The sequence below is a fragment of the Trematomus bernacchii genome, unplaced genomic scaffold, assembly GCF_902827165.1.
Source record: "Trematomus bernacchii unplaced genomic scaffold, fTreBer1.1, whole genome shotgun sequence".
Lineage (NCBI taxonomy): Eukaryota > Metazoa > Chordata > Actinopteri > Perciformes > Nototheniidae > Trematomus > Trematomus bernacchii.
The window spans coordinates 756,401-776,095 of record NW_022987601.1 but is presented as its reverse complement, the minus strand read 5'-3'; the positions used below and the strand labels follow the sequence as shown (position 1 = coordinate 776,095).

At 42.0% G+C, this 19,695-nt stretch overlaps 1 protein-coding gene across 2 annotated transcripts; it reads left to right on the top strand.

Annotated features, from left to right (window-relative positions):
• The first annotated feature begins 490 nt into the window (after positions 1-490).
• On the top strand, positions 491-19,024 carry LOC117482564 (ubiquitin-conjugating enzyme E2-17 kDa-like). 2 transcript variants are annotated; one of them, XR_004555896.1, is made up of 8 exons: positions 491-823; positions 11,922-11,985; positions 12,093-12,124; positions 12,294-12,371; positions 14,825-14,930; positions 17,206-17,299; positions 18,419-18,802; positions 18,892-19,024. XR_004555896.1 is itself a non-coding variant. In XM_034130698.1 (7 exons), the coding sequence occupies exons 1-7, from the start codon at positions 800-802 to the stop codon at positions 18,462-18,464; spliced, it is 444 nt and encodes a 147-aa protein (XP_033986589.1). In that variant the 5' UTR covers positions 491-799; the 3' UTR covers positions 18,465-19,024. The 2 variants fall into 2 exon arrangements, 1 of the variants encoding a protein (XP_033986589.1); XM_034130698.1 differs by having other exon boundaries at positions 18,419-19,024.
• The last annotated feature ends 671 nt before the right edge of the window (positions 19,025-19,695 follow it).

Here is a 19,695-nt window from a genome sequence, read left to right as displayed (position 1 = left end):
AGACCTGTGATATATTGATGAGAAACAGTATAATAGGGGACCTTTAAGGCTCCACATGATTAACCAAAATGCCCAATCATATCTCTTGGTTTGATGTTGATGAGCACAAAGGCGCCGTGCATCTTTTACCCGTTGCTGTTTGGTCGGTAGCCTTGTGTTCTGTGGAACCAAGATATTTGTAGTTGCTACAATATTAACTTTCACTTCCTTTGACAAGTCCCACTTTTATTTGGAAGCTTTGTGTCAAGTTGTACCCAGGGACTCTTCTCTCTTCAATACATATTTGAAAGCTTACAGCAGCGTATTCATGTTCTTTATAAACTGTAAAGCCCCCTGAGACAAAAGCACAATTTGTGATATTGGGCTAATTAAATAAACTTTGATTTACTTTTACTGATGTATTTGGCGCAAGAAGTACATGTCACTTCAGAGCCCGCAAGAGCATGACATAAATGTGTTACGTTACGTTCTACGCATCCATGACGCAATCACGCAGAGTTACGTTAATGCAGAAGTGGGCGTGGTTTAATCTAAACTGGGTTGGAAAAGAACCGACAGACTCGTCCCGTTATTCCAGAGTCAGTTTAAAGTGAAGGGCTGACGCGAAGCAGAGATAAAGTATCAATACCTGAGTTTATCAAGACAAACAAACGAGATTAAAACAAAGTCAGTATTGAAACCCGGTGTATGTGTTAGCACAGTTTAGCTTAGCCGGCCTACAGAAGCTAACAAGCCTAGATGCTAGTTAGTTAGCATCACCTAACTTCACCTCCTCCTCCTCCTCCACGACGCAGCAACCATGGCTTTAAAACGGATCACAAAGGTAACAAACTCCCCTTGTTTTCCCCACATGTTTAACTAAACCCACGGTTTGATGTTTATAGGTTTTATGAGGTGCTGTTAGCTCGCAGGTGGCTAGCGGTGTTAGCTCAGCAGCTGCTGCCGATGACACAACAGTTGACATTTAAAAAAAACAACAGTTGACATTTAAACCGTCAGATCTCACACTGACATGGTTTTAATTCACGTGTTGTTTAATGTTTAACTTAACCCTTAAATGGGCAATCACATTTTGGGGAATTAATTGATATTTTCCACATGTTTACGCCTATTACAGGGTTTGTTCAGGATCAGAACTGGGTTTATTACCAAGTAGCATGACATGTGCTATGGTTTCTCTGACATATTTAATTTAACTTGTTGTCTAAGGTTTACATTAACCCTGAAATGGGGAATCTCATGTAAACATTTGGGGAAATTTATTTAAATTTTCTACATATCAGAATCAAGTGTATTGCCTAAAACTAAAACACTTGGGACAATGCATATATGACAACAGTGTATTATATTTTAAAGTGGAGGGCTGTGCAGACATTACATTACATGTCACTTGTTAGACGCTTTTATCCAAAGCGACTTACATACTCAATACTGTGGGCAATCCCCACAGGAGCACTTTGGGGTGAAGTGTCTCAGGGACACAACGACATGCTGACTGCAGTGGGGTTTGAACCTGTGCTCCCCTGATCCGAACACCAACGCACTAGGCCACTGCGCCACACGCCTCCAGACATGTGTATTCATCTATATTTAATTTGTATCCCATTACACTGTTATTACAGAAGTTATGTAGGTTTACATTTGCTGCAGTTTGTCTGACATATTTGATTTCCCTTTAAATGAACCCTTAACTGGGCAATCTCCTTTAAACATGTTGGGACATTAATTGATATTTTCTACATTTCAGAATCAAGTTTATTGCATAAAACTAAAAGACCACATTTGCAAATAATGTGAAAATGAGTAGAAAACAAACAAATATAAACATCTTAAAATAGACAAAATAAAATAGACATTTAAAGTTAAATATATACATAATGAGGGAGGAAGATATCAGAAGACTGTCAAATATATTTAATTTAATCGTTTATTTGGCAGGGACAATGCACATTAATGAACACCCAAAACAAAAAATGCTTCAAGTGTAATAAATATGCCGGATTTTTAGCTTTGAGCTAATTTCCATCCCCTCACATACAACATTTAAAGGTCCCATGTCATGGCCATTTCTACTGATCATATTTCCATTGTTGAGGTCTACTAGAATAGATTTACATTGTTCAATGTTCCAAACTCACATTGGTTTCTCATACAGCATGTCTGTATAGTATGTGTATTCACTCTCTGTCCTACACGCCTTGTTGGAGCTCCTGCCCCCCCCCCCCACCCTGTGAGCCCACTGTGCTCTGATTGGTCAGCTCGCCCACTCTGTTCGGATGAGTCCACCACCGTTACAGCGGAACATCATTGATTATGTGTTACAGTGGCGTTGGCAACCAGGAAATGACACCAGCAATGACAAACGGATGAGAATGCTGCGTGGGTCTGGGTGCCGTGTTGGCGGGATGTTGCGGGGCTCGCTGCTGCGAGGAGCGGACAGTGTGAGCTGGGTTACTGGTGTGGTTTCCTGGTTGCTGCGTGGGCTCGGCGAGACACATTACATTACATGTCATTTGTTAGACGCTTTTATCCAAAGCGACTTGCATGCATTCAGTACTGTGGACAATCCCCACAGGAGCCATTTGAGGTGAAAGACATGCTGACTGCAGTGGGACTCGAACTTGCTACCCCCTAATTTGAAGTACAGCACACTGAGCCACAGCGAAACCCAGCCCGAAACCAGCCCAAACACACACACACACACACACACACACACACACACACACACACACACACACACAGCCGCAGCCTGGCTGTGAGTCTGTGTGTGAGCACACACACACAGACTCAGAGCCTCGCCGCGTCCCGCCATCTAAGGGGGGAGAAAGTGAGGAAGTCCGTGGATTGGTCCATTTGGACCGCGATATTTTATTAATTGTTAGCTCTTCCCTTAACGTGACGGCTCCGCGGATTGGTCCATTTCGGTCGTCGTTACTCTGTGTTAGAGTTTTACTCGCTACAGGGTGTACTTTGAGGGTTTGTGACTCTGCAGACCGTTCACATGCAGAAAAAGCTACATAACACAAGGGGACGGGTAATAACCAGAAAAGCATGACATGGGACCTTTAAGAACATAACATTTGGACTTCCGGTGAGCAAGGCGAGTGAGATGGCTGCTTAATTTTTAGCTCTCGATAGCGATTGGAAATCAACCCCCTTAACTCGCCAAATAATATACAAATCGATGTAATTTTATTGGAATGAGAGGGGGAAAGAGAACTAGAAGTCAAAAGAAAGGTGACAAACTAGAAAGACAGAATTCACCGGAGATGGAAGATGCTCAAAGCTCCGTTAGCTCCGTTAGCTCACAACAGGACTCGGCAGACACCATGCGCTCAGTGCTCCAGGAAATACGCGATTTCAGGGCTGAGCATAAAGTGGACTTAAACAAACTTAAAGAAGAAATCAAGGGGGACATGAAATCTGAACTCGAAGATATGAAGCAGGAAATTTACCAAAAACTTTCTGCTAACTCCGCGCTAACCCAGGCCCACGAAACTAGGCTGAAAGAAGCGGAGGAACGAATCGATGAGGCGGAGACAGTAAACATGGCTCTGTCAGATGCGTTGATTAAATCAATGAAAGAACAGAGAGCCATGCAGGGGAAACTGGTGGATTTGGAAGGTCGATCCAGGAGAAATAATATGCGCATTTATGGAGTACCCGAAGAGAAGGAAGGTAACTCCATGTCTGACTTTGTGGATCAACTTTTGAAAACTGAACTCGCTTTACCGGACACCAACCTACAGATACAACGCGCCCATAGAGCTGTGGCTCGCAAACCGGAAAGGAATGCACCGCCAAGGTCCATAGTGGTGAACTTTCTGGAGTTTAACACCAAAGAAAGGGTACTGAAAAAGGCCTGGGAAAAAAAGATACTGATGGAAGGGCGACGTCTATCGTTCGATCACGACTATGCAACGGAGGTCGTCCTGAAGCGCAAGGCGTACGTGGGAATAAAGAGGGTCCTTAAAGAGAAAAATATACGTTTTCAGACACCTATTGACAGGATGCGTATTCACTGGGACTCGGGAACACGCACATACGACAGTGCGCAAGATGCAGCGCAGGAGCTGAGGAGGAGAGGTTTCTCCGTGGAGATACCAGACCGCAACGCTTCGGAGCTGTACCCGGAGATGGAGCGTCTCCACCAGACCAAGACATGGCAGCGCGTCGGAGAGAGTAGTGCAGGTGGGGACGAGACCGCGAGCAGAGTAAGGAAGAGGCTACAAGAGTATGAGCGGATCCCTCCCGGGACTAACTGATTCATATTATATATTCACTGTATATATTTGTCACGACTTCATTTGGATTATATAAATGCTATCAGATGCTGTTGGACTACTAGGATGCGTGAGACTGCGTGTTTCACCTCTAGTGAGGGGCCCTTCAGGAGGAGGCTCTCCCCTCTACCTGCCAACGGGGACTTAGGGTGGCGAGGAATCACCCTACCTTGGAAGTCTACGTTTTTCTTTTTACGTTCTACGTTCACTACATGTGGGCCAGATGTTCAGGTCTGTGTAGTTTTCAGTTGTCTGGAGTTTTGTGAATGCAAAGGATTGGGTAATTTAAATGCCGTACAATAATATAAAAGTGGTGTCACTTAATGTAAATGGGATGAATAATCCAGTTAAAAGGAGCAAGGTCCTGGCTAAATTGAAAAAAGAAAAGGCCCAAGTACTATTTTTACAAGAAACTCATCTGCCTCAACAGGAGCATGAAAAATTAAAACGCTTTGGTTTTAAAAATACGTTCTATAGTTCTTACAAACCTAGCCAGAAGAGGGGAGTGGCTATCCTTATTTCAAATGCAGTTAAATTTGAACTCCATAAAGAAGTTAGGGACAAAGAGGGACGATATATATTAGTGAAAGGAAAGCTTGAAAATGCAGTGGTGACATTGGTCAATGTATATGCCCCCCCCAGAGAGTAACAAATCTATTTTTAAAAATCTGTTTGACGTCATTGCATTAGAGACTGAGGGTATTTTGATATGTGGAGGGGATTTTAATGTGGTCCTGAATCATACCATAGACACTACAAGTCACAAAAATAGCAAGAAGCACCTGACCAAGTTTGTTAATGCGTCAGTGCAGGAAATGGGACTAATTGATATTTGGAGGGAACTTCACCCCCTAGAACGGGATTATACACACTATTCAGTGCCCCATTCTGTGTACTCCAGAATTGACTACTTTTTAATAAATACGGGTGAAAGTCACAGGATCACAGAGAGTAAAATCGGGGTGGCAGATGTTTCGGATCATAATATGATTAGCTTGTCAATAAATCTGAACAGTAGACAAAAGAATACAGTGTGGAGGCTCAATGTGGGTGTTTTGAATGATAAGGCGACCGTGGAACAGTTAAGGGAAGAGATACAAATATATATAGAGGAGAATGATAATGGGGATGTGGACCCTGGGATACTGTGGGATGCTTTGAAGGCTGTTCTCCGTGGAAAGCTGATCGCCCTAACAGCATCACAAAAAAAGGCCCGGCTAGCCACATACAAATACAAAATAGAAAAATTGAGAGAAATGGAGACAAAACATAAGAGGACAGGGGATCAATCGGCATTACAACAAATTAAGGAAACAAGGGGGGAGATAAATGAGATCCTTAGAGGAGAAATAGAAAAAAAGGCAAGGTTTTTAAAGCAGTCTTATTATGAATCAGGCTCAAAAGCAGCTAGACTCCTGGCTAGACGCCTGCGCAAACAGCAAGCCTCTAATACAATTCATAGAACAAGGGACCCCCAAACTAACCAACTACTATATGAGCCAGATGAGATAGAAAGAATATTTGAAGAATACTATAAGACACTCTACTCTAATCCACCATTAGCTGATGAAAGCACAATAAGAAACTTTCTTAACTCTCTTGATCTGCCATCTATAGGTGAGATACAGAATGACACCATTACGTCGCAATTTACAGTTGAAGAGTTGGAAGCTGCAATCAGTAGGCTAAAGACCAGTAAATCACCGGGCAGCGATGGGTTCCCACCAGAGTTCTATAAAACTTTCACGAAGGAGCTAACACCTCTGCTTCTGTCTTGTTTTAATTGGACTCTTAAAGAAGGCAGGGCTCCCCCATCTTGGAGGGAAGCAATTATTTCCATTTTGCCTAAGGAAGGCAAAGACAAAGACCACTGTAAAAATTATAGGCCAATTTCTCTTTTAAATGTGGACTACAAGCTGTTTACCTCAATTATCTGTAAAAGATTTGAGACTTTTATGCAAGATCTTATTCATGAAGATCAAACTGGTTTCATTAGAGGACGCCAAACACAAGACAATATCAGAAGGACTCTCCATATCGTAGACAATGCGCATAAAAAGGGCACGAGTATGGTTCTGGTTAGTCTGGACGCAGAAAAAGCGTTTGACAGTGTCAGTTGGTCTTTTTTATATGAAGTACTAAGGAGGTTTGGTTTAAATGAAAATGCAATTCGGTGTATTAAGACTATTTATCACGAACCTACGGCTAGGATCAAAGTAAATGGGAGTTTGTCCAATAGGATTCAGCTGGAGAGAGGCTCTAGACAGGGTTGCTGTCTCTCTCCTACTCTCTTTGCTTTATTTGTTGAACCATTGGCGCAAGCAATAAGGCAGAGTGAAGACCTGCAGGGTGTCAATATAGGGGGGGAAGATCATATCATTGGGCTTTTTGCGGATGATGTTATAGTTTTCCTTGAGCAACCAGATGTATGTTTCCCAAACCTGATGAACCTACTCGACACATATGGTTACTATTCAGGGTATAAAGTGAACGTAACAAAAACTCAAATTCTCTCATTCAATTATTCCCCATCCCAACAAATTAGACATGCATATAACCTAAAATGGAATTCCAAAACAATGACTTATCTTGGTGTAACTATAACCAAAACATTTTCCAACCTGTTTGAAGCCAATTATAACAAAATTGATGACAATATCCGAAAGGATGTAGAAAGGTGGTCCACCCTCCCTTTAGACTTCAGTGCCAGAATACAAACGGTTAAAATGAATATCCTACCTAGGCTGCTGTATTTTTTTTCAGTCTTTTCCAATTGATGTTCCCCAAAAAAAATTCATAACCTGGGACAGGATGATTTCTAGATTTGTTTGGAATAGTAAAAAACCAAGAATACGATTTACGACACTTCAGTTGCCTAAAAGTAAGGGGGGAATGGCTTTACCAAATCTTAGGGAATACTTCTATGCAGCCCAACTCAGACCTTTGGCCTACTGGTGTAGACCAGATTATGAGTCTGGATGGAAAGCCATGGAAAGGGAGGTACAGGGTCACCACATTCAGGCCTTGGTAGGAGATAGGAATTTGGTGAAGGCTCTGAGAGGTGAAATTAATACGATAGTTGCGTTTACACTAGAGGTCTGGAATGTTGTAGTAGCAAAATACAAATTAAAGAGAGGGATACGCACGCTGAGGTGGTTTGCATACGATTCCAATTTTAAACCAGGTGTGTACGATCCAGCATTCAAAGAATGGGTGCAAAAGGGCATAACAGCAATGTGTACGGTTTCAGAAAAGGGTGAATTGATGGGTTTTCAGGAATTACAGGCAAAATATGGTATTACAGACAGGGATTATTTTAGATACATGCAGCTAAGACACTATTTTGTAAAAGAGATAAAGCTGAATGCAGATGAATCTGTAGATACTGTAACTGGGGTGATTGTGGATGCGTATCAGCAGAAGGGGTCCCGGATAATTTCTGCTTTCTACCAGGCTTTGGGGGGAAACAGGGGGGAATCGACTATCTACATAAAAGCAAAATGGGAAGTAGAGTTACAAATTAAAATTTCAGAGGAAGAATGGTTTCAAATGTTCGAGACGCAATTTACATCCACAAACTCATTAGTATGGAGGGAATTCTGCTGGAAGAACCTGACTCGCTTTTTCATAACACCCAAAATAAAGAGCAGGCAACTTGGTGTACAGCAACAGTGTTGGAGGTTGTGTGGCAACATGGAGGCTAACCACTCACACATTTTCTGGAACTGTACAAAGATAAGGTCATATTGGGAGAAGGTTAATGCAGTTGTCAAAATTATTTTGGGTTATGGAATCCCAAATACCTGCCCGGTGATGTATCTTGGGAACATTAAGGATGTTGTGATGGGAGGCGATCTATATTTGATTAAGGTTTTACTTGCAGCGAGTAAGAAAGCTATAACTAGGAATTGGCTTAATGTGAACGCTCCGACTCAGGAGCAGTGGCTGGAAATTGTTCAAGATATTTTCGTCATGGAAAAGCTGACATATGTTTTGAGAATCCAAGAGAATGCATTCAATAGGAAATGGGAAAAGTGGAATATTTACATGGTTGACACCAATGAGTAAGTGAATGACTAATTCAATCCTGTACGGTATGTGTGAATATTGAAGGTCTTCAGACAACTAGTATTTATTGTGCTTTATTTTACAACTGATTTGTGTGTATTATGTTTTCTTGTTCTGTTATTATTGTTGTGAAAACTCAATAAAAGCATAAGTGTAAAAAAAAAGAACATAACATTTATAAACATAGCAAAAATAAAGACATGATATGCAGAAAGAGCATGAGCAGCATATAAGAATTTACCACATGGCAGCACAATGTAGCAGCAACGACATATAAAGTGCAAGAGAAGATACAAGAGATATATAAAGTGTTCAAAGCTATTGAGAGTGGGACAATCCCGTATCTCAGTTGGGAGGCTATTCCACAATGAGCTGCCTTTAACGGAGAGGACACTGTTATTACAGGTAAAAAGATGCAAAACGCCACTTAAACAAAGTTAAAGATGAACTTCTCTCCCCAATTTCCCCCAAATGTTCTAAGGATATAATCTTTATCTCTACCTGGACTTTTTGGGTCCGATTTAATAACTGAAACAGAGGCAGTTAAGGTTTAGATGTACCCTTTAATGTGCAATCACATATATATTTTGGAAAATTAATGATTGGCTATTTTCTAGATTCAAAGCAGATTTAAATGCTTTATTACCACACGCACGCTGCAGTGCAGCTATTGCAATAAGAATCTCAAGTCCCAACGATGCACCATAAATATATATAAGACTAAAACAATAGCATATTTTATTTTCTGTCCTGGTGTATATCAGTATGCAGGTCTCCCTTGAAAAAGAGGTCAATGATCTCAATGGGATACAACCTGAATAAATAAAGGTTTGAAATTAAATGAAATGAGTGTCTCTACTTTAAAGAGTCCTCTCCTCCTGATGTTCAGGTGTATATCAGTATGTAGTGTCTCTACTTTAAAGAGTCCTCTCCTCCTGATGTTCAGGTGTATATCAGTATGTAGTGTCTCTACTTTAAAGAGTCCTCTCCTGCTGATGTTCAGGTGTATATCAGTATGTAGTGTCTCTACTTTAAAGAGTCCTCTCCTCCTGATGTTCAGGTGTATATCAGTATGTAGTGTCTCTACTTTAAAGAGTCCTCTCCTGCTGATGTTCAGGTGTATATCAGTATGTAGTGTCTCTACTTTAAAGAGTCCTCTCCTGCTGATGTGCAGGTGTATATCAGTATGTAGTGTCTCTACTTTAAAGAGTCCTCTCCTGCTGATGTTCAGGTGTATATCAGTAGTGTCTCTACTTTAAAGAGTCCTCTCCTCCTGATGTTCAGGTGTATATCAGTATGTAGTGTCTCTACTTTAAAGAGTCCTCTCCTGCTGATGTTCAGGTGTATATCAGTATGTAGTGTCTCTACTTTAAAGAGTTCTCTCCTGCTGATGTTCAGGTGTATATCAGTATGTAGTGTCTCTACTTTAAAGAGTCCTCTCCTGCTGATGTTCAGGTGTATATCAGTATGTAGTGTCTCTACTTTAAAGAGTCCTCTCCTGCTGATGTTCAGGTGTATATCATATGTAGTGTCTCTACTTTAAAGAGTTCTCTCCTGCTGATGTTCAGGTGTATATCAGTATGTAGTGTCTCTACTTTAAAGAGTCCTCCTCGATATTAAATATATTATTTAATGAATCAGTAACAGCGTGCTGCTTTAGTCTCCGTCTGAATTCCTCGACATTTACTCTCCTCCCTGAACTGAAATCTGAAAGATGAGCTGAGTGTGTCGCATACCACCGAGACCTGAAATACCCCCCCCCCACAAAACCCCACCGATATATCCTGACCCACCCCCCCCCCCCCCCCCCCCCCCCCCCCCCCCCCTACTCACTGCAGTATAAATAGATCCTCCGCTGCTAACGCATCAATAACCTGTTTGTTTTAAAGCTGCTGTCCTTTCAAAATAAAACTCTCTCTCTGCAGAGATGTTTTTATAATCAGTCACATGGTCGATGTAATGTCAAAAACAGCTGCAACTGTCTGTCTGTGTGTGTGTGTGTCTCTGTCTGTCTCTCTGTCTGTCTGTGTGTGTCTCTGTCTGTCTCTCTGTTATATCGCCCTCTGGTGGTCAGACTGGAAACCGTTCTTTTTTTCAGATTTCCCCCCAAAAATTCTAGATTGTATTTCTGTAAATACAATTTTAGACAATAGTCAACATTAGCAGCAACTAACAGTCTCTTCCCTAATCTGTAAAACTGCAGATTATTTGATAGAATAATCATTTGGTATAAAGTTTCAAACGATAGTCATAAATGTCCAAGGGAAAACTCTCTCTCTGCAGAGATGTTTTTATAATCAGTCACATGGTCGATGTAATGTCAAAAACAGCTGCAACTGTCTGTCTGTGTGTGTGTGTTGTCTCTGTCTGTCTCTCTGTCTGTCTGTGTGTGTCTCTGTCTGTCTCTCTGTTATATCGCCCTCTGGTGGTCAGACTGGAAACCGTTCTTTTTTTCAGATTTCCCCCCAAAAATTCTAGATTGTATTTCTGTAAATACAATTTTAGACAATAGTCAACATTAGCAGCAACTAACAGTCTCTTCCCTAATCTGTAAAACTGCAGATTATTTGATAGAATAATCATTTGGTATAAAGTTTCAAACGATAGTCATAAATGTCCAAGGTGACTCCTTTTTAAATGTGTGTTTTTTTTGTCCAATATTCAGTTTACTGTGATTTAAAAATAGTGCTGCACCCTACTATTAATTTCTTTATAGATGAATCTGCAGAAGGTGGGGTAGGTAATTCACTTCAGAAACACTTTTTGTTATATTCCATGGAATGCTCTTAACATCCCGATAGCAATGAATATATTAAAAGCTTTGACAATAAATCCATAAAAAATATCATCTGTGGAAGCCGTAGTACTGTAAAAAGCACGACCAATCATCTGAGCCGGCCCGGCTGCAATAACTGGATGGCCTACCTGCCTGTCAGCCTTCCATCTGTGCACAAACTTATCTCGTGCCCTCATTGGTCATGTGTGCGTTCGTGTGTGTTGGAGGAGGGGCTCTGTAAGGAAGGGGCAGATTTGTTTCGGCTGCATAGTTTCAAGTTCTAGCTGCTTTCTCCATTCTTACCTACCCTGCCTTTAAGTGTTTTATTAATTGTTAGCTCTGCAGTATAGAGCTGCGTCTGTCCTTTCCAAATAAGTCTTTGTAGTGATGCTGCTGAAATGATTTGGTAAATGAACTTTACTAGTCCGCTGAGCTGCAACTAAGCGCTGAACATATCTTCTACTAGTAACATAGTAAACATTTAAAATGTGTTTTTCAATATTCAGTTATCTGTGCTTTTAAACAAAGCTTGCTCATGTTTCTGGTTATGAGGGAATCAGCTGTTGTGGATGTGTTCAAACAGGAAGTGGTGAAAGAGAACAGGAAGCAGCCGACTCACAAAGAGCTGACTGTTGTTTCAGGGCTGATGTGGTTCGAGCCAAAAGAACTACTAAGGCTTTTATTTTGAATTTGTGATAAACGTCTTCTTTCAGACTTTTACATGTACGTGTTGAGAAACGTTAATGTAGACCATACTAATACAACATTTCTTCTCCTCCTCCTCCTCCTCTCAGGAGTTAACTGATCTGTCCAGAGACCCTCCGGCTCAGTGCTCTGCGGGACCCGTCGGTGAAGACAGTGAGTGATCATTTTACTAAAACAAACAAAACAACAAAGTCTCTCTGTTTGTGTACAGCCGACACTCAGTCAACAACATTTATTAATCCTCTCTTTTCTGTTTCCAGTGTTTCATTGGCAAGCTACAATTATGGGTCCTGTAAGTATACAACTGTTTTATATAATATATAAACGGGATTACTGGATTGATAACGACACGACTCGGTCACGTTTAATCGTGGAGTTTAAAGAGTAACTTCTCTCTTTTTAGTGATTTATAAATGTTTAAATATATAATTGTTTAAATGTGTTATTTCTCTCTGTTTCAGCCCGACAGTCCCTATCAGGGCGGAGTATTTTTCCTGACTATTCATTTCCCCACAGATTATCCCTTCAAACCCCCCAAGGTCAGTGAGCCGCCACCGATTCACATTTCTATTCTCATACATTTGAGGGTTTGTTTCTCTACCACTTTATATCTAATGCTGCGTTCACACCGGACGCGATGCGATGTTTGGGGGCAGCGCGATTACATGTAAAGTCAAAGCAGAGACGCGGACAGACGCAAATTTGCTCCGACGGCGCGCATGAAGCGGTTGATGCGAATGCCGCGGCGCGATTGAAGGGGGCCGAGACAACCGCTGGAGTTCAATTGTTTCAACTCGAGCGTCAAATTCACGTGACGCGATGTCGCGGTAGCCAATCAGCGGTGAGGATCTCAGCCTGCCGTCACTGACGTTGAATCAGAAAACCAAAACATACACCGTTAGCTATTAGCACTCAGAGCTCACAGCTCCTCATATATGTTCAGAAACTAGACAAAAGTTAAACAAGTACAAACCACAGACTGCCTGTGTCATGGTGAATACAGTCGCTGCTTTATTTATGTCTGTATAGGCCGTTGTTGTGAGTGTGGACGGTCGGAGCATATACTGCGTTAGCTTAGCCAATCTCCATTTAGAAAACACGCATTTTAAAAGGTTTTTCGCCTGCCGTCTGTCTGCAGACTTGACAAAGCATTAATTCATGGTTTTTACTAACCGGTATCAGTATGTTGTTACTTCGGCATCATTTTGAAACGTGTATTACAATTAAATCACGGTAACATATGTTCATTTTGTTGTAGTTGTAGCCCCCTTGCCAGTGCGTCTTGTTTCAATGATGCGAGTAAACACAGCTGACAGCCGCGGTGAAACTCGAGCCTTTAGAGCAGGGGTGGGGAACCTCCGGCCTCCGGGCCGTGTACGGACCGCGAGACCATTTGATACGGCCCTCGAGGTAATTTATAAACACACGCAAAAAAGAAAGAAATTAAAGAAATCTAGACCGCAAAAGAATTAAACAAGCGAGTGCCTGTTTTTCCTGGCCAAGGTCAGGGTCATTGAACACAACACGAGCCTAACGTGTCATCACGTGGTATATGTCTCGTCTGACAGGGGTGCAGTTCTGACGGAGAGCACCAGAACGCCGCTCCGCCACTTCACAAATGGCAGTACCCATAAGGAGCCGTACACATGCCACAGTTTCTGCGTGGCTGTGTCTTTAGTTGAAAGCCCAGTGGAGATCTGTTCCTCTGTCATACTGATCATACAGTCAATAACTTTGTTGTTAGCATCTGGTTAGCTAGCTATGCTAACGAATATAAGAAGCTTCTTCTCCAACCAGTGAGGTAAAGGCACATCTTTATATGATCATTATAGTTATAACAAAATAAGAGAATAAAGTAAACAGGTATAAAATACTAGATGACAGTAAAAAGTTGTTATTAATAAAGAAGAATACAGTTTGAAGAGAGTGATTTGTAAAATATCCATAAAGAAAAAAAAATCTGTTTACAGTTCTGTTTCATATGGGTGTTGAGAGCCCCCCGGACCCCCTAGAGGAGGTTAGGGTCCCCCCCCCCCCCCCCATTTAAATCATCATGGATAGGAAACTATACATTTGCACACATCTTGTGTCCATATCTTTCTGTTTGGGTGGTCATGCCACACCGTGCACGTGCATGCGCGAGTCATGGTGAGATATCTGGATTCAGAGGTTCTTTTTCTTTGCACACATGAAAGGCCAAATGAATGGGCTGTGATTTTAGTATTTTTAAGCAGAGGTCAATCATTTGTACGACCCTCTGAGGATGTTGAAAAAATTGAAATGGCCCTTGAGAGGAAAAAGGTTCCCCACCCCTGTTTTAGAGCGAAGCGAATATTCGCATCGCGTCCGGTGTGAACGCAGCATAAGAATATTAAGTGGTTTTCCTAGTAAATGTCTTTCTTGTCAAAAAGCCAAACATTTGCTACATACATTTAGCAAAGAGCATCTGAGTATTGTTGTGTTTTTAAAATGGTACAAAGGTTTTCCTAAAGCCTCTATAGAGTTGTGGTTTTGACACAATCCAAAATAAACAGCATCCGCAGGACTTCAGTCAATCATTTATTAAAAAAGAACTACAATTGCTTTTAGAATTTGCGATATTAATTAAATGATATTTCTGGTTTAAATAAAATAAACTCTGTGTGTTTGCAGGGACGAGCAAAGGGGTGGCAAACATAACCATTTCATTAAACACATATTCAAAATAACACGTTGAAAAGGCGAAATTCATTCATCAACAGTTTCCTCCTCAGATAGTTTATAGATTTATTATCTTCACGGTCAACTGTTTTATTTCTATTTCGACTAATTTATTATTATTATTATTTCTACTTGTGTGCAATGTCTTGTTATGCTGCTGCAACGCAAACATTTCCCAGTTAGTGATCAATACCTCTGATATCTATCTTATGGTATTGAGGCGGTTGTTATGTAAGAGGCTTCTCTCTGATCTCTGAGTTATTGTTTTGTGTGTTTCTCCTCTCTCCTTCAGGTCGCCTTCACAACAAGAATTTATCACCCAAATATTAACAGTAACGGCAGCATCTGCCTGGATATATTGAGATCACAGTGGTCTCCTGCATTAACTATCTCTAAAGGTGAGTTTCAGTCGCGCTGTGAAGACTCATTTAGGCCCGTTCTCATGTCTTCAAATTCCCCTCCTCGACTCCTATCCTCGAGACTTAGTCCCGCCCACAGGAGATGCGAGCGGAGGAGCCGAGGAGGGGAACCGAGGAGAGAGGAGGGGAAGCAGCAGGCGGTTAGAGAAATGAGAACTCCTCTCCTCTGAGCGGTCATTTTAAAGAGACGTCCATTAATGATGACAGGAGGCACAGCCCTCTGTCTGATGGACAGATGTGTTCATGACGACTTATATATTTACTTTGAATCATTCACAGTGCGGTATAATGAGACAATAACAGGCTACAGATGCGGACATACACACAGACACACACACATATATGTATATATTTATATAAATATATACAATTTTAGAATCAAACAGAGCACTCTCATAATAACGTAACACTATCAGAGACTGGATATATCCCCCCCCCCCTCTCCCCTCTCTGGTCGCTACAATGAGGAAAATAAATGACGGGCCAAAAGTTTTATTTACAAGTATTAAAAGTAAGCAGAGGACACCAAACCAACTGAGACCTGTCTGTCCACTGCATCTACGCACACACTGTACCACACACACCTACACCACACACACGCACCTACAGCTCCTAAAGCATAATCAGGCTACAGCCGTTGTGTATTTTATTATGTGAAGCACTAAATGGTTTTAGAAAAATATCGACTTTGTTTGTAGATATCTACTAAACTAAAGCAAATAAAGAGAGTAGGCCTGTTATACTGAGTGATATATATTATACACACTGCTCTGCTTTCTGCACGGACCTCACAGCTGTTCTCACTGTAAACATCGCGTCGCGATGAAAGCAGTTCATAAAATAATATCCGGGGGATGCATGCAGAGCTGTGATTGGCTGAGATAAGTCCGGCCGTGCGTCACGACTCTTTGAAACATCACTGTTGCCGGAAATGCATCCACGAAGGAGCCGTGGAGGACCGTGGAGGACCCATCAGTGTATCCTCGGTTATAGCTCCTCCAGAGAGCCTCCTCGACGCTCGATGCTCGGTCCTCGATGTGCATTGAGAGAAATGAGATGTCCTTCAACATGGCGCGCTAAAATTCATTTCCGGGTCACTACCGGAGGACCGAGGAGTCGAGGAGTCGAGGAGGGGGAATTGATGACATGAGAAAGGGCCCTCGATTCAGAACCAGCACTCAGTCCTTACCAAACAAAGACATATAACGTGCAGACTTCTTCTCTTGCTTTAAACTTTACACATTTCACCAGATGTTGATTTGAGTTGAATTTGGTAAATTCATCATAGCTTATCAGAGAGAGAGATGTAGCATGAGCACTGTGTCTCTGATCTTGTTTATAAGATATATATAAACAACAACATGATACAAGTTGTCGCCTGATGTAAACAACAACCTGACGTAAACAAGATGTCTCCTGACGTAAGCAACAAAGTGACGTAAACAACAAAGTGACGTAAACAACAACGTGACGTAAACAAGATATCTCCTGACGTAAACAACAAAGTGACGTAAACAACAACGTGACGTAAACAAGATATCTCCTGACGTAAACAACAAAGTGACGTAAACAACAACGTGACGTAAACAAGATATCTCCTGATGTAAACAACAACCTGACGTAAAGAACAACCTGACGTAAACAAGATGTCTCCTGACGTAAGCAACAAAGTGACGTAAACAACAACGTGACGTAAACAAGATATCTCCTGACGTAAACAACGTGACGTAAACAACAACGTGACGTAAACAAGATATCTCCTGACGTAAACAACAAAGTGACGTAAACAACAACGTGACGTAAACAAGATATCTCCTGACGTAAACAACAAAGTGACGTAAACAACAAAGTGACGTAAACAACAACGTGACGTAAACAAGATATCTCCTGATGTAAACAACAACCTGACGTAAAGAACAACCTGACGTAAACAAGATGTCTCCTGACGTAAGCAACAAAGTGACGTAAACAACAAAGTGACGTAAACAACGTGACGTAAACAAGATATCTCCTGACGTAAACAACAAAGTGACGTAAACAACAACGTGACGTAAACAACAACGTGACGTAAACAAGATATCTCCTGACGTAAACAACAACGTGACGTAAACAACAATGTGACGTCGGAGCCCCATAAAAACAAAGCTGTCCTCTGATGGTTTTGGTTGTTTTTAAAAACAATAAAAAGTGTTGTTTTTTTGCAGTTGTGACAAATATCTGTATTTGATTGATGATCATGTGTTTCTCTCCGCAGTCCTTTTGTCCATTTGTTCTCTGTTATGTGACCCGAACCCCGACGACCCGCTAGTGCCAGAGATCGCCCGCATCTACAAAACAGACCCCGTAAAGTGAGTTCATTATTATAATAAAAACTAGCAGTGTTAACATCTACAAACAGACGCCCTTAGTTTGGACTACGAACCCAGATCTTCCCTAAAGTAGCAACGCATCAAACGTAGAGTCCTTTCTTTGTAACGCGAGTGTCTGTCTCAGGTATAACAGACTAGCCAGGGAGTGGACAGACAAGTATGCCATGCTGTGAGGGTAAGCGCTGGAAACTCCCACGCTGGATTTGTGGACTTGAAGCACGTTTTGATGCAAAGCATGGCTCCGGAAACAGAGTCCGAGCGGCTCATCTCTCATGTTTCAGACGCTCCTCTCTCACCTGCAGGTTCCCAGAGACTCTCAGACACAAAGAACCAAGTCAGGGGTTTTAAACACAACATCAGAAGTTTAAGAGGATGTTTTAAAGTCAGGTTGAAGGATGCAGTTGTCCTTAGTCAGTGTGTTACCTAAAGAAGATGACAGCTTATAGAAAAAGACGTATTTTAGACACCACAAAGGTTATTTCAGACAACTCACGTGTTTCTTAATATGTTTATTAGAAGCAGCATATAGTTTGAGTTTGGCGTCTAGGCTCGGGCCTCATCACTCCACAGATTTACAAAGAACATTGAGTGATGATTAGATAACTACCCCCCGAGCCTACAGGTGGAGCTGGGGTGGTGGGGGGGCAGGCGAGCAGCAGCAACATGAAACACAGCAGCAGGAACATGAACGCAGCAGCAGCAGCAGCAGCATAGCAAGTGAACACAGCAGCAGCAGCAGCAGCATAGCGAGGCAGAGGCAGGAAGACCTGGCAGCTTCAATAGAGCGGCATGTTTAGGAGAATGTGTTTGGTTGGTTGTAAGAGGGACGAGGCGCGTCACGTGTTAATGTATCATTGGTGCTGGAGTTGACTGCCTGAACTAGCTCGCAGGCTTCGCCCCATTTATTTTGTACGTTTCATTTCTTCTGGCAGCTTCTGAGGTTGAACTTGGCTGCAGTTCTTAGCATTTTGAATAGAAAATGGAGACGAATATAAAATAGATGGGACAGCGCTGAGTGTGTGTTGTGTTTGCAGGCATGGCATCGTCCCTGATCTGCCCGGTAACAGCTGATCTCACCTGAACATCTCTCCCCTGCAGGTACAACAAGACGGCTCAGGACTGGACTCAGAAATACGCCATGTGACCTTCCTCTTCCTCCTCCTCCTCCTCCTCCTCCTCCTCCTCTCACTGCTGGAATACACTTTTTGGGTTTTCTCATGTGGCCACGCCCCCTCCCTCTCATCAGCCAATAACAGCAATTTGTTCATTATCTCCTTTTTTTTTTTAAACCTTCAAATTGCTTTTAAAAATGTCAGGTGTTATTGTTTTCTTTTCCCTCTGCTTTTCAAAATAAAGTAAATAAATAAAGCAGGTGAAGGGGTGAGGACTCTGAGCTGTGAATGTGCCAACTGCAAGAATAGAAGCAGCCAGAGCAGCGCGGACTGAAGAGAGAACGACTAACAGATCAATCATGGAATGCATGTCAGTGATTGGTTCATGTGCTGCTGAGATAAAGAGAAACCACAGCTTTGTTTGTTGGTTTTATTCTGTTTTTGTTTTGTTGTTTTTAGACGAGAGAGCCGTTAGTTCATCCCACACTGTTCTCCTCTTTCTGCACTGAAGATGAAACTCCAAGCTCTCAGCGGCTGACGGATCCACGCATAGCTCTGTCGGGGGTTTCTCAATAAAGTTGAACAAATTGCAGATTTTCTCTCGTGTGCTGCTTTTATTCTTCTTTAGCATTCGTGTTAAAGGATGTGACTTTTGATTGGGTTAGGGACACACACACACACACAGACACACACACACACAGACACACAGGGTGTTTCTCAATCGCGAGTAAAGCTGCTTCAGAGCCACTATTTCAAGCATACTACGTCATCGAGTGCCGCCGAAGTACTGTTCCAATCTCCAGTATACTTGGAAATCTACCGAGCCCGGCGTACTCCGTTTGGAGAAATATCGAGGCTGCACATGAGTAGACTTCGCGGTCTTAAAATTCCCACAATGCTTTGCGCACGGACCAATTTCCCCAAATCTGTGGCGGAAGATGTAAGAGGCGGGGCCTCTCATATGACGCACACCTGCACACTTGCTAGCCTGTTCCGCTCTTTGTTTTCCGAATGCCAGGAAGTATTCTTGACTCGCTTCTGAAGCAAGATGCTCGGCAGACATGTGCTACCAAGCAAGCGTACTCGCGATTGAGAAACACACACAGACACACACACAGACACACACACAGACACACACACACACACACACACACACACAGACACACACACACACATACATACACCTGAACATCAGCTGGAGAGGACTCTTTAAAGTAGAGACACTACATACTGATATACACCTGAACATCAGCAGGAGAGGAC

Coding starts and splice junctions, on each gene's coding strand:
- LOC117482564 (XM_034130698.1), top strand. CDS start 800: ATGGCTTTAAAACGGATCACAAAG. Junction 824..11,921: donor CTTTAAAACGGATCACAAAG/GTAACAAACTCC, acceptor TCCTCCTCTCAG/GAGTTAACTGATCTGTCCAG. Junction 11,986..12,092: donor GGGACCCGTCGGTGAAGACA/GTGAGTGATCAT, acceptor TTCTGTTTCCAG/TGTTTCATTGGCAAGCTACA.